The sequence below is a fragment of the Artibeus jamaicensis genome, unplaced genomic scaffold (assembly GCF_021234435.1).
Source record: "Artibeus jamaicensis isolate MK-2021 breed Jamaican fruit bat unplaced genomic scaffold, CSHL_Jam_final contig_233, whole genome shotgun sequence".
Taxonomy (NCBI): Eukaryota; Metazoa; Chordata; class Mammalia; order Chiroptera; family Phyllostomidae; genus Artibeus; species Artibeus jamaicensis.
The window spans coordinates 11,785,491-11,801,220 of record NW_026521486.1 but is presented as its reverse complement, the minus strand read 5'-3'; the positions used below and the strand labels follow the sequence as shown (position 1 = coordinate 11,801,220).

Here is a 15,730-nt window from a genome sequence, read left to right as displayed (position 1 = left end):
GCTGTTTTAAGAACTATTATGAAAATCATGAGGTCCAACTGGGACAGCAGGGGTGAGAGAAGCAGCCTCGGAAACAGCCACAGTGCTAATATTTGGTATTTATATTAGTTTCCGGGTAGCTGGGAAAGAGTGAATTCCCAAGGAACTGCCAAACCGTGCCCCTGCCAGGAACGGCATCTGGGACGTCCTGGCTCGTGCCACATCTCTCAAGAAGGATAAACTGCAAAATGTCTCCCTAAGAACTGGAATGCAGCCAAAGCTTAAAGATGATCTTTAAACGAGGAGAATGAGACACGCTGCCCTCTCCTCACTCTCAGTGACGTGTGTGTGGCACCTTTCTGAACTAGACCTGCCCGTGGCTCCACTTCTTGGGGTCTGCTACGCACCCTGAACATCAGAGATGTCTTCTCCACTTCTCCCAACCTCCCGGCCACACCAATGCTATAATCGTTTCCATTTACGGGTGAAGGAACACAGGCTCAGAGCAGTTTAGTGCTTTGCCCAAAGTCACACTGTAAGCGGGAGAGCTGGGGTTTGAAGGAAAGTTACCCTGCTCCAGAGTCGGTGTTCTTCACACCACGGCACACTGCCTTCTTCCTCCTTCCTGTTGTTGCTTCCACCCACCCCGCCCCTATTCCTGTCTCCTCATCGGCCTGGCAGTTTTTAAATCAATCTTGACCATGCTCATAGAATCTACTGGGGTTGAAGAATTTCACAAGTTCTGGGAAATTCCGGTGTGCCAAATGAAGACTGTTCCGAAGCTGGGCACCAGGTCATCCCCCGACGTCTGAAGTAGCGCGCCACTCACTGTAAGTTAACAGCAGACTAGCTTTCCCAGGGTACCTACAACTATTATCAAGGATCGAGATTTGGTCATTCTATAGAGAAACAGGAACAAAAGAAAATCAATAATAATGTTAAAAAAAAAAAACCCAGACCACAGGAGGATTTTCATTACCAGGTCGAAAAAAAGCTCTGCAGGGGAGGTGCAATGAGCCAAGTATTCACTAGAATGAAGTCATTTGAGGGGGGTGGGGGGGTACTGGCTACCTCTTGCTGTTCAGGTCACTACCCTTTGACAGCAGTGGCCTCTGACCTCAACAGGCCTACAATTCTGTTTTGACTGACCCTGAAACCCATGAAATTCAGATGTAGGCACTGCCCAAAAGTTGAGATAAAGCTGACTAATATGGGAAAAGCTCCCGGTATGTGCCCCCAGCTGAAAGGGGCTGGCAGTTCTTTGGCCATAGATGCAATTCATTCTGTCTTCCTCCTTTCAGGGAAAAGCTAATCCTTCACAGGCAACTCAAGGGGAAGACTAAAATGTGTTGATGATGAATGGCAATAATCCTTTGTCTACTGCCACCTCCTTCTAGGGTTGAGCCTTAAGAGTTTAATCAAATGCTGGTAAGTAAATTAATGCTTTACTTCGAGTTAAAGAAGTAGTAGTGGGAAGAAGAGGTATGAGGATATCTTTCCTCTTACCTGTGTATCTCAGAAGTTTAATTGCAAAGACCAACTGGTGTGTGTGTTGTTTTAGACTCCTTATTTACACACGCACGCGCGCACACACACACACACACACACATACACACAGTGCAGTCACTGTACCCAAAGTGTCTTATGTCAAAGTATGGCCATGTTAAAGACATTAACTCCAGGTTTAAAGACAAAAGCAGTGGGTTGGAATTACTCTTCTGTTTAAAAACACCACCACCGACAACAAAACATGTATTTGTACAGCAATAGGAACACCATGACCTTTATCCCAAAATCTCCACATCACTCTGAGGGAGGCTGCATTTTTCATTCCAGTCCAGCTAACACGAGTGGCCACTCCATGCCCAGGCCTGCTATGCGGGCCACTTTGACAGCCATCTCTTTTACTACCTACAGCACCCTGCAAAATAGGTATCATTATGCTCATTGCAGTTGGAAAAAGTCGATGCTCAAAGGGGGCAAGTGACTTATCCCTGAATTCCCAAAGACAGAATTAAAATTTAAACTAGACTCTTTTGGCTTTCAAGTATTCTTGTTAGATTTTTTAAAAAAGAAGAAAAGAAAAAGGTTGCCAGAAGGATTTTAAGGAATTTGACAAATGTTCGGCTTCTGAGACTCACACAGTGAGTCAGGACTGAAAGCCAGGTTTTCCAACCCCCAGTCCAGCTCTTTCGCCACATTACAGCATTGCCACCCAAAGTGCCGGGTTTTCCCAAGAGGTGTTTGCATGGGATTCCAAGCCAGTGAGATGCAAATAGGTCTGACCCACATTCCAGCTCTTGGGTAAATAAAAACTCCTAAAGGGCAGAGCCCATTTCATGTGCTCCCTTTGAGAATCCCACTGTGGACGGCCGATCGATAGTGAACAACTGCAGGCACATTTGCGGAGGACTAACAGCATGAGCTCAATTTTGGCAACTGCTATCTTGGAACTATTACGAGGGACCTCATAAAGGGGCTGAAAGGCTAGATCAAGTAGTTATAAATTTTTAAGAGGTTAAAAACTCTGAAATGATTTAATCCAGTCTTAATTCTATGAAATACTGAGAAATTAAAATAATGTGCACAGGGTCTGACACCCTCCGGCAACAGGCCCTCCTCTCCTGTCTTCCAGTCCTATTTTTGTCATATGGCATTACGTCGTATGAGACAGCGTTTTCAGGAACATTACATGTTGAAGTTGGATTGGTCGTAGAACCATCATTGATTATGAAATGTCGGATTTAACTTCTCTTTATTCCACTGACCAAATGACCTCTTAAGAAATCTCCATTACTGGCTTTCAAGTTCAACCGAGTTGGTATCATTTCTCAGTAAGTGTCCCATTAATTTTTCCCATGGCATTTCCCTCTACCTTCTAAGCCCTCTAAATTCTCTCTATTACTCTCTCTTTACAGTTCACCTTCTTCAGGAAGACTTCTCTGTTTACTCTTTTTTCTTTTTTTAAGATTTTGTTTTTAGAGAGCGGGGAAGGGAGAAAGAAAGAGGGGGAGAGAAACACTGAGAAGTTGCCTCTCACATGCCCCCCAACTGGGAACCTGGCTTGCCACCCAGGCATGTGCCCTGACCGGGAATTGAAACTGTGGCCTTTCATTTTGCAGGATGATGCCCAACCCACTGACTGGCACTGGTCTGGGCTGATTACTCTTTTTCCCAACAATGTTTATCTTGCTTTGATTTGCATAATACTTACATTCAATTTGCTTCTTTCTATCAGTAGATAAGATTTGCTGATTTGCCTGGATGTTTCCTATATCCCCAAAAGACAGGATCAGTTGTTTCTACTTGTTTTGTAATTCTGTGCTCCAAAGACCAGCACATACAGGGTAGGGCAAAAGTAGATTTCTAGCCGTTTGTATGGAAAACAATACAATTGATAAATTATAACACAAGAATAACCTCTGTGTTTTCTGTACTCACAGCTGTAAACCAACATTTACCCACCTTGTATTTATTAAAGGATCAAACCATGATAATTAACTGTTACAAAAAGGAGACTTCATTCTTGGTAGAAATTAAAATAAATTACATCTTGCTGGGTCATTCTTATTTCTCAAAGCCTAATGAGTCACATACCCTTGACTTTGGTTGTCCACCAAAACACTAGTTCAGTAGTTGATACTCTATTAAAATGTTAGTCCACTGGTTCTGAACCCTGGCTGCTCACTCAGATCAACAGAGAAGCTTTAAAACTACCAATACTCAGGCCCTACCACAGACCAGCTAAATCAGAATCTTTGCAGGTATGCCCAAGAAATAATTTTCACATAGCAGAATGATATTTAATTTACACATATTCATTTGTACAATCTCACTCTTAATTGATTTTTCTAAAGAATGAGAATGTTCAAATACGGTTTTGTTGTTCTTGGAATCGCAAAATTTTAGAACTGAGCAAGAACTAAAGTATCTGACTCAATTCTTCATTTTAGAGCTGAGGACACTATGGTTTAAGGACTGAGAAAGTAGTCTCACACAGCGGTGTGGTGGTTGTTGAGTGACAGATCATATCTTGAATTAGTGGAATTCTCTGAATTCCAATTCTGGAGCTGTAGAGATTGTATTAGTTTTTAAATTTCTCCTTTCTCCTATAAAAAAGGTGTACAAATAATTGCACATTTCTTGATTTGAGGGAGAGAGAGAAACATCAATGTGAGAAAGAAACATCAGTCAGTTGCTTATCATATGCACCCAATGGGATCAAACCCACAACCTAGGTATGCGCCCTGATCGAGGATAGAACCCGCAACCTTTTTGGTGTACATTACAGGATGGTGCTCCAACCAACCGAGCCACTCAGCCAGGGTGGAAGACTTGGTTTTTAAATGCTGTTGGCACCAGATACTCCTTAAAGACCTTCAACTTGGCACCTTCCAACTAACGCATTGTCGTGGCAGAGGCACTGCCACAGCAGGATATATCGCAGTCCAAAATAAATGACTAGTATCTATTTGGAGGCCTTTTTCATTGGCCCTGACCTATAGCTCCATAACATTTTATGCTATCAGAACCCAGAGCACTTCTAGCCCTTAACTACACCACTTATTAGCCAACTTATTATGAACAAGCTAATTAACACCCTGGACTTCCCTTTTCTCTATTAAAAAAGAAGATAGTGCCTGTCCTTTTGACCTTGCACTTTTTCAGCTATTATAAGGATTAAGTCAGATGACATATATGGAGATATTTTGAAACCAGTAAAATACCACTGATATATATGTATAGAATTATTATGTTACTATCTTTCAGAACAATGACTTGTGACTAAGTATTTGTTGCTCTGATTACCGGGTCTCTAAAGCCTAGTTCCTTAGTACAGTGCCACCCGAGAATCAACAAGAACTGGAGTTTGTGCTGGACTGGGGGCTCCAGTCACTAAAGTATCACATAACTAAATATTCAGGGAGGTACAGTGACGTAGTGACCTGGGATTCAGCTAGTATAGGCTCTAGTCCCAGAGTCTGCTTTTAACTATTGACTTTGGACAAGTCACTTCATTTTTCTGGGACCAGAGTCTCTTCAGTGGTCAAAGGATGACTTGAATTAGAATCAAAGCTCCTTTTGATTTATAAAGTCAGAATATTAGCGCTTAATTAAAATTACTAAAGTGCAATTTCCCAAGCCATTAATTCATGTGGTTTCTTATTTTTGCATCTCTTTTTAGAAGTACAGGGTTGGAGCCTAAAAACATAAGCCCATTTCTGTTAAATAGACATTTGAAACACATGTGTAAAGACTCTCTTTTAAAGAAACAGCTCTACTCAGATACTTTATGCTTGTTAGTATCCTGTCCAGGAGCCCTTGCTCCAAAAATAAATACATGGTCACCTAAAAAGCACAAAATACAGTATTGGACACAGAGTAGGCACCCAAATACTGCTATGTTACAGCTCTCAGTGGAGTCTCAGTTTGTGTGACTTAACCCATCCGAGTCTGTTTTCTCATCTGTATATGGGAACAATATCTTTCTCAAAGATCCACAAATAGTCCATATTAAAATGTTTTTGTAAGTTGTTTAAAACAATTGCAAAATATTACTATTACCTAAGGAATGTAGCTTACTATATATACCATGATCTTTCTAAAAAGTGTGCCTTTTCAAGAGATACATTAAAATCTTTCTTAGTTTATTATGGACACAGCACCTACCCCAATGCCTGGCTCAACAAATATGCTCAATAAATGTATGTTGCAAGTATAATCCACAGAAAGATCTAAAGCTCCATGAACTCTGATTCCATATTTGGTTTTACCTCCACATTCCCAAAGCCTAGCACAACATCTGACACACAGAAGAAACTCAATAATTACCAGATGAATAAAATTACCAGCACTGCTTAAGAGGTAGAGGTGGGCAGGGGAGGTATTAAAGATGATTTCTGGTAAAGGTTGCCTGGCATGGCAAAGTGGAAATTACTTGGAAAACTCCCCCACATTCTAACAAATAGCTTGGGAGAGTAAAAAGAACAGAGACTCTGAGTTTAAATTCAGTTTCCAAATTCTGCAGTCTTGGTAAATTCATCTACTAGTCTCTCCGAGACTCAGTTTCCTCACCTTAAAATGAGCATAGTGCCTCCCTCATCGGTTCCGCACTAGAACTGAAGCTCTCTCAGGGCAGGGGCTTCTCTTTGGACCCACTGTTTGTACGCCACACAGCACTGGATTGCATGGACTAGTGCAGGGCATGGCATAGGTTATCAAACATGTGCTGACTAAATTTGTGTGAAATTGACTGAGGCAATATAGCTAAAGAAACAAAGCGCCTGCATGTAGTAAACACTTAGCAAGTGTGAGCCTCTATCAACAGCACCATCATCATCATCACTACTACTACCAGCACATCAGCATCATTGCGTTACTGGTGGTTGTAGAGAAGCCACTGTTGGGGAAGGACCCAGATTTAAATCTCAGATTCTCCATTCAGTGGCTATGTGACTTAGAACAAACTGCTTAACCTACTCAGGTTCCTTTGGTTCCACAAAAATCTTAGTGTCATGAGAATGAGAGGCTACCAGGAACCCACCGAACACTGAGCTTGGTGCTCAGGTGGCACCCGATACATGCCAGCCATTAAGGCAAACAAATCGCCTGATCAGCTGACTTCTCACTGGAAACATTTCAGGCCGGACGGCTGGGCTAGAAATATTCCAAGTGTTGAAAAGCAGGGACCTACAACCAAGATTCCTCTACCCAGCAAAGCTTTCATTTAGAATCAAAGAGCAGATAAAGAGCTTCCCAGATGAGAAAATGCTAAAGGAGCTCATCACCACGATACCACTATTATATTAAATGTTAAAAGATGTTAAGAATTAGAAAAAAAAAGATAAAGATGACCAACAAAATGATAATAAATACATACCTATCAATGATTGAATCTAAAAAACAAAATAAATGAACAAGCAGAACAGACATAGACTCACACAGAGAATGTTTTGACAGCTGACAGATGGGAGGGGTGTTGGGAGGGATGGATAAAGAGGGTGACGAAATAAAAAAATACAAATTGACAGTTACAGAACAGACATAGGGATCTACAGTTCAGCATAGGAAATATAGTTAATAGTATTCTAATAATTATGTATAGTGTCAGAGAGGTATGAGATGTCAGGATGATAATTACCTAGAAAGTTCTAAGTCTAACCTCTGGCTGTATAACAGAAACTAATATTATGTTGCATGTCAATTTTAACTGAAAAATAAAAATGATTTAAAAACTATTTAAAAATCGCCACATCTCTTCTATCTAGATAACTATCTGTAATTTCCCGCATTACTGTATCTGAATATATTACATGACCACAAACAAGGTAGGAAGGAAAGAATTTGAAAGAGACTGAAACCGCTAAATGAGAAAACTGGGAATTAAACCGGGGCTTCACACTTCCCACCGAAGGGCTGCAGTTTCCGCGACTGTCAACCAGTCCAGCCAATGCTCCACGGGACAATCAGGTCCGCAGGGAACAAAAAGGAGGCAGAGCCGACGCTTAGACCCACCCCCTAACGGTTTCTTGGCCGCTGGCCTTGGCGGCCGCCAGACTCTAGTTTCCGGCCGTCGCAGGACCACAGTTCCCAGCGTGCCTTTGGAGGGAAGTCTTTCCCCCTGGCTGACTACTAATCCCGACATGCCATTCGGCACTCCAGTAAATTTGCTGGAATAGCAGGATGACCCCGCTGCGCGCAGGGAATTGTAGTCTTTTTGGCTGTTGCCTCCTGGAGTGGAGGGGAAGAGCCCGGTCGTTCTTGTCAGCTGAGGAGAATGATTCATAGAGGAGGGTCGGGAAAGAGCAGTTCTGTCTGTGAAAGCCCACTTAAAAAGCTGCACTCTATTTCGTGGAAGGGAGAGGCAGAAAAGCGAGCAGGCCCTCGGGCCTGACCCCGCCTTAGGCCGCTCGGCAGGCCACCACCGAGTCCTCGGCCTGGTCCGGGGCGGCCTCGAGCCTCTGGTTGCTGGGGGAATGGTGACGTCGCGGGGTGAAAGTTGAGGGGCGGTGACGTCGGGCCTGGCCGGGCGGAGGCTGGCGGGTTGGAGGCAGGAGGGAGGGAAGGAGGGAAGGAAGGAAGCTGGGAAGGAGCGAGCGAGCGGGGGCGCGAGGCGTTTACCTGGAAGCAGCGGCTCGGGCGCGCAGAGCGGCCGCGGCTCCCCCGCACCTGCGGCGATGGACGAAGAGCGCGCCCTCTACATCGTCCGGGCCGGCGAGGCGGGGGCTATCGAGCGGGTTCTGAGGGATTACAGCGATAAGGTAAAGAGCCTTGGCCCCGAGCTTGCGGTGTAGCGCCCCCGGGCCGCCCTCTGGGCTTGCACCGCGCATCCCTCCCCACCCCCCTCATTCCGGGGATGCGCATTGCTCTCCCCCAGAAGCGACGTTTCCGGCTTGGGCATGCGTGTTTGCGCCCCCAGCCCCTGCCGTCCGTGCACCCTGCAGCCCCTGCCCCCACCCCGGCGCCCACTCCTCTGATTCCGGCCCAGCCGCCCGTCCTGCGGTCCTGCTCCCGAGCGCTCAAGTCACACCCCCGGAATCCGTGGATGTGCGTGTGTGCCCCGTGCCCCACTCTAGGCTGCGCGAATGCACACGAGGCTTCCTCACCTGTGTAGCATAAAAATACGTTTCTGTGCATAAACACGGCCCTTGACACGCTATCAGCCACCCTGGTAGTTCTTTATGTAGCTGGAGCAGCACCGTACAGTTTCCAAGGCGTGTTGTCCCCTGTATGGTCTAACTTGATTCTCAGAATGTTCATGTGGTAGATGGTATTATCCTCCCCGTTTTATAGATGAGAAAACCGAGGCTGAAAGAACTGAAATCATGCCAAGGTCATGGACATACTGTGTTGTCAGTGAGATGGAGAATCTAACTCCTAATAGTATTTATTATTTGTATTACATTAACAGCTTTCACATCCGTTGTCTCATTTAATCTTGACAGCAGTCCTGTAAGGTTTTATCTGCGTTTTGCAATTGAGATTCTCTGATTGGTTAAGTAACTTGCCCAAGGTCATCCTTGTGAGCTGGGGTTCCAACCTAGGTCTTCAAACCATTCATTGTTCTTTCCAGTGCACAGCTCTGCGGTAAAAAGGTATTTTGTTATAAATCCCAACCACTTCTCTAAAACTCTCCTAAAACCGTTAGCTTTCCATTACGTTACTTGTCCTTCTAGGAATTTTACGTGCTCACTTCAAAAGAGAGCATACCACACCTTTATTCTTCCATTTAGAAGACTACTTTGTAGGAATGACCGACTACTCCCTCTGTGAAAACACATCCAACACCAAGTCACACCCTAGATATAACATCGTTCTTCCTTTCCTTTGCTTCCATTCATAATTTGCTCTCTGTGTTTGCTCTGTGCCCACCACTGCACTCACATGCACTTTGTATTATTGAACTGCCAGAATTCCATTTCTGCCCTGGGTGGAGAAGATCCAAAAATAAGACATCTTCATTCCCCTGCAGTCTTCCCAACAACCCTGTGAGGGAAGTGGTGGTATTCCCCATTTCACAGATGAAATTTAGAATCATGTTGCCCCAAGTCTGCACAGCCATTGAGAGATGAAGCTGAGATTAGAATCTAGTTTGTGTGACCGCTCTTTCTACAGGACTACACTGCTTTCTTTGGGAGGATGCATAGATTCAATTCTGTTTATATCTTGGCTTATTCACTTTTTGATACGATTTACTGTTGCCTCATTACCTAATTGAGGAGGAATTCATTTAATGCATAGGTGTGTACATGTTGTGGAGAGTCCATTAGTTTTACTTGATTTATAACTACTTCCCAAAAAAGATTTAAGGTAGCTGTAAACTGATTTTCAAAAGAAAGGAATACAACAGAAACCTTGCTGTTGTGTTGAATCAATTAGTATTTATTTAGCATTTACTATGTGGCAGATACCTAGCGATAAAGAGCAATTTTTTTTTCCATAGGGAATGGAGAAGGAAAACCCTCGAACTGAATCTTATCACCTCCTTTAATATTTTCCTCTCCTTCATGGCTAAACTAATTAGAACTCCAGATTTGCTTCCTCCAATTTATCTCTTCCTAATCTTGACCTTCCTCCAGGTTGGTTACCTCTCCTGGCCAAGTGCTGTCAGCTTAAGTTCTGGACATCTCCAGCACCCTTTTCACACCGGGAATGAAATGTCTTTAAAGTTGCAATGCTCGATGTATATTCTTTTTTTTCTTCAACGTATATTCTTTAAGGTGATATATCTGATGTGTTTTGGAGGATTGAACTTTTTGGACCAAACCTGAAAATGCTGTGACTTGATCCCAACTGAGTCAGCTTCTTCAGAAAGAGTTCTCATGTTTAATGCTGAGTGTAGTAAAGCCAGAGTACAGAGAAAATAGCTGAGTTTCATGTCTGCAGTGGGGCTTTGCCCCTCAAGGTGAGATTGGAGGCAGATTAACAGGAAGAGGAAATATGATCACTGTGGTACGGCAGTAAGAATGGGGAGATAGAATTAAATTGTCCAGCCCTATAGGATATGAAGTTGGAAACCCTGGAAAAGTAGCTGGATACTGTGTGCTTCGTTTCTGGAAAAATTGATTTGAAATGTTTAGAATAAGATGTTGTTATGGGGCCATGAAGAGTCTAACCAAGAAGGAAAATGAATGATGTAGAGAGAGACTGATTAACTCATTGTTTGGGGGAAGACGATCTTCATGCTACCTTATATCTCTAGTAAAGCCAGTCCTCTAAAGGAGGTAGTCACGGATAGTGGAAAGAAGGTGGAATTTAGAGTCAGATGAACCTTGTTTCAGATCTGCCATTATTAGCTTCATGACTATGGATAAGTTATTTTAAACCTGAGTGTCAATTTCCTTATCTGTAAAATAGGAATAATATCATGTAAGTTATTCTGAGGATTAAATTAAATGAAGTATAATGCCAAACACTGAGCCCAGTGTGCCTGGAAGCATTCACTCAGTGAGTTACATTTCTAATGATCAAGGTACCAAAGAGATCCTGTGGTCCAAGCACAGGCTCTTGAGCCAGACTGCCTGGGCTCTTGGTTCTCAATTTACCATCCATGCGGCCTAGGGCAAGTTACTTAACTTTCCTGTGCATCAGTTTATTCATCTGCCAAACCAGGGATAATGACAGTATTTACATCTTGGGTTTGCTGTCAGGATTAAATGAGTTAATGTGTAAAGCACTCAGGTTAGTGCCTTGTTCTCAGAAAGAACCCGTAACTTAGTTTTTCAACAAAAAAGAAAAGGCAGGAATTATATACATGCCACTGAGTCGACAGAGTTGACATAAAATAAATTGGGAGATATACTTCATTCTTTCTCTTTTTCCTTGACCTTTACACTTTCTGATGGGTAGCAAAATACCTTGTGAATGTTCAGAGCAACAGGTAACAATGTCTAATTTCTGCTGTGTTACAGAGACTTTAATTCCCAAGCTTTCTTGCTTCATTCACTGGCCCTGGTTATCCTGGGGAAAGGGAAGATCTATTTATCCCAGAAAAAAACGAAACGTCTGTTTCTCAAGGACGTAATGCAGGTTGACTCAGTATGGGAAAGTATTTTTAAAAAATAGCAAACGTGGTTGTTCTTTTTCTCACTTTACCTGTTAACATATGTTGAGTGCCTGCTATGCCCTATATATTTTTCTAAGCACTTTCACATGTTATTACATACACAGTCATATCTCAGTACTCATCGGCTTCCGAACTCATCGAACCCTATACTTGTCGAATTTTGATAAGAAAAAAAATGTTTTAGCACTTGGCACTTGCTTGGGACTTAACGCATTTGCTAGCCCTTGTATGAGTTACAGCGGTGCCCAGCAAGAGAAAATGCTTTAATGTTTGGTGCTCATCGGTTTCAGCACTTGTCACGAGTTCAGAATGAATTAGCAATGAGTACCGAGGTAACACTGTAATCCTCTTATATTAAAACTTATGAGGGAGACCTATCTTAGTGGCTGAGTTGTTTGGAGTGTCACCCACACCAAAAGATTGTGGGTTCGATTCCCGGTCAGGGCACACAACTTAGGTTGTGGGTTTGATCCCCATTGGGGAGCATGCAGGAGGCAACCAATCAATGTTTCTCATATTAATGTTTCCCTCTATTCTCTCTTTGCCCCTCCCCCCACCCCTGGCCTCCTGTGTCTTTAAAATCCATAAACGCATATCCTTGCTTTTTATTGAAAAAGAAAAAAAAACTTATGAGGGAAATACAAGTATTCCCTTTGGTGGGAGTAGGAAATTGAAGTTTAGAAAGACAGAGCGACTCTCTCTGGGCTCAAGAGCACATGGCTAGTGGCAGGCCTAGTCCCCAGATTTTATATCCAGGGCTCTTACCCCGCCTATTCTGTGTTTTTGAACACAGGAGAGAAAGGTTTTTCAGAGCCAGTATACTGCTTCCTTTGCCTACTGTTGAACCCTAACTCCTTCACTCCAGTGACAGAATGAGCTGTTATGGGAAGTGCATATTGTGCTAGTCTAGGCTGTCCAACTCCTTTTTCTCTTTTAGGGTCTGTCCGGATGAACTTTTAGTAGAGAGATTGGTTGCTATCATTATGATTATCAACCATAGTGGTTGATAATGGGCTTAGTGGTGATCCTGTATCCCAAGATACGCAGTAGTATCATAGGATATTTAGATCAGAAGGAAGCTCAAAGATAATTGGGTCCAACCCCTTCAGTTAATAGGTAAAGAAACTGAGGCCTAGAGTCATCAACTATGATGACAACTAGAGAGATGGCCTGGTGGCTGTAGAAGCCACCTGGACATATGTTATCCTATAGCGAGCTCCAGCAGGATTCTACATTAGAAGTATGGCAGGTTTATGGACAAATGAAAGGTAAAAGTTTTTTAAAATACAGGTAGGTAGGTCTCCAAGAGTAGTCCTCATAAGAGAGGAAAACCACACTAATAGCACTGAGGTCTTAATTTATCTGCTAGAAGCACCTGATTGATAGGGACCTAATATTAGGATAGTTCTAGAAATACAGTCTCCACGTTTGAATATGGCATGTAAATAAATATACCACATAAGGGGACTTTTTGCTTTCCACTTTGAGGTTGAGTTCTGACTTTATTCCACAGAACTTTGAAGAAGAGCTTGTTTAATGGACTGTTCCTTTGTTATACCTTGTTCTTATTTCCAGATTGGGTTGTATAATCTCAGTTACTGGAATTTACTTGTAGAAGTAATCTTTGTTCATGAAACATAGCAAGACACACCCCTACCCCACCCCCACCCCAGTCAGGTTAATGCCCTTGTATCGGTACTGTTTGAGTGTTTCTTTGGAAATCTATGAAATAACTGCTACTTTCCTTACCATGAAAAGTTCAGTTTTTGCCAACATCATAGGCCATGCAATACTAACGCTAGTGGTCACTTATTGAACACCTGCTATGGGCAACGAGCTATACATAAAGAAGGAAATTCTGGTGGGTAGAAAATTTGGGTAGCTGGACCATGGCCACACTTTTAATAAGCAGCGGGACTGGACTCTAACCCTGTGTTCTGTCACTCCTGAGCCTGGGCTTTTGGAAGCTTACAGTGGAGTCTTCAAAATGAGTTTGGTGTGTCACCGAGCCGTTCCTACCTTACTAGCTCTCTTAATTGAACAGTGGTTTTACCCTTTAGTTTATATTTGACTTGTTGCTCCTGTTTGTCTGGAAATTAAGCATATAAAGAAGGTGAGGCAGTTGACTGTTGGCTAGCAGTTCTAGAAATGTATTAATTAGTTCCTTCTTCCCCTTCTTTTCAGCTATAGAAAGGGGAGCGAGTAAAGGTTAGAGATACTGAATAGGTTGGGGATGATCTAAGTTGGATAAAAGAAGCCAGCCTTAAATATCTTTGGATCCAAGCAATCTTAGAGGGCTTGAGTTTCCTGAATAAATTGGCACATTCAAAATTCAATCTTATTGTCTCACATACCAGTATATTTTCTAATTAAATTAAGCCCTCATGCTTTTTAGATGGGGCTTTTGAAAGCTTTATCTTTCTCTCTTTCTTTCTTTTCCTTCCTTCCTTCCTTCCTTCCTTCCTTCCTTCCTTCCTTCCTTCCTTCCTTCCTTCCTTCCCTCCCTCCCTCCCTCCCTCCCTCCTTCCTTCCTTCCCTCTTTCCTTCCTTCCTTCCCTCTTTCCTTCCTTCCTTCTTTGTGGTTTTATGACAGGATCAGCTTTGCATTTAAAAACCAACAGAAAAATTCAACCTTGGTACTATTCTAAATTATCACTTTAAAAGATTAATTCTACATAGAAACTGTTTAAAATATATAACTTAATGAAGGTCTTCCCAAAACATTGTTTTCTATTCCCTTACTATAAATCCTGAAAAATATTTAGGAGAATCATTATAGTGGCAAATAGGTGCATTCATTTCAGATAATTAGTGGAATTTACATATAATGGCAAGTAATAAGCTTCCTTGGTTTCTAAGTACAATTGTTTATTTCATTTGTGTTGCACCTTTACTGAGCTTCAGTTGACAAGCATGGCCTCATGTCTGGTGCTGCTTTATCTTTTATCTAATGTTGGTTTTTATTAAATCTCAGGTCTATAAATTCCTAAGTTGTAGCCTTCAGATTTACAACTTGTCCTTCTTTCTTCCTTCCCTTGTTCATTCAGTCATTCATCTTTTATTTTTAAATTTCCCTTTTAATTATAAAAATAATATACCAACAGTGAGTTTTGTCCAAAAAAATCACTAGAAATTTCACCACCCCCTGTACATAGCTGCTCTTTTTCCACTCGATGCCACTGTATGTAATTTTCCATGTTGTTACAGAGCTTTTTAGCTACCTTTTTAATTGCAATATAATAGTCTCTCAGGTGGCTACACAGCAATTCATTTCGTCGGTCTCATATTGTTGGATAGTCAAGATCCTCTTTTTTTCTTATATTAGATGGCATTGTAGTGACTATGCTAATATATATAATTTTTCTCTCTTTCTGGATGATTTCATTAGTGTAAATTCCTAAGAGTAGAAGTTCTGGGTGAAAGGGTATGAATATTTTTATGGTTTCTAATATGTGTTGCCACATCACTTTCCCTTTTAAAGTTTGTGTCAGTTTATACTGCTGCCAGCAGTACCCTGCTTGGATTATTGATGCTCAGTTCTCAGAGAGCTTTATGTCTTTAGTCTGGCTCTCCTTTTTATCTGACCCGTAAGCTACTGACCAAAATATTCCAGACTGCTCAACTATTTATACTTTCCTCGGAGTCTTCCTGTGCGCCTGTTACCTGTCTTGCAGTTCAAGCCCCTTACCACCTGACATAATTCATTTTGATTGTTTTGCATACCATAAGTGAAGCATACCCTCTTAGGTTTCCTCAAATGGCCCTTCTCTCTTTCCTCTAAGTCTTATCTCTTACCATTTCTTACACAGAACTGTTGCATGGGCAACAGAATTGTTGCACTGTCAACACTTCTTCTCCATCTCACTCAATTTCAAAAATTGCTTCTTCTACAAAGCTGTCAGTGCACAACCACCTGTAATGATAATATCTTTAGTGCTCAGTGTGCTTAACTCTTGGTGGGTTGCCTGGTAAACGTTTGTTAGTGTGGCCAGTGTGGGAAATGCAAAGGAAAGTCAGAGAGATGTTCAGTGGAGATTTTTTTTAAAGGAAAGCTTAGGATTCGTAAGAACACTTGGTTCTTCTGAATAAAACTGGAGCAGAGAAAGAAGAGTTTTGTGCTGTAGTTTTGGGGTATCATCACTCTTTCTGTGACAGTAGACAAGTCAGCTTACTCCATCATCTGTT

The 15,730-nt window shown here is 42.2% G+C and overlaps 1 protein-coding gene across 5 annotated transcripts in view; it reads left to right on the top strand.

The window, feature by feature from the left end:
- The first annotated feature begins 7,686 nt into the window (after positions 1-7,686).
- The window catches only part of RIC8B (RIC8 guanine nucleotide exchange factor B), a 102,175-nt gene continuing 94,131 nt past the window's right edge, over positions 7,687-15,730 (top strand). For 4 of the 5 annotated variants that reach the window (XR_005084538.2, XR_005084537.2, XM_037160126.2 and 1 more), the window contains exon 1: positions 7,687-8,240. Coding sequence is in view for 3 of the 5 variants with exons in the window: in XM_037160126.2 (XP_037016021.2) it covers positions 8,157-8,240 (84 nt within the window). In the remaining 2 variants the exon portion in view is untranslated. The remainder of the gene's footprint in view (positions 8,241-15,730) is intronic. The other variant, XM_037160129.2, reaches the window with a different exon arrangement.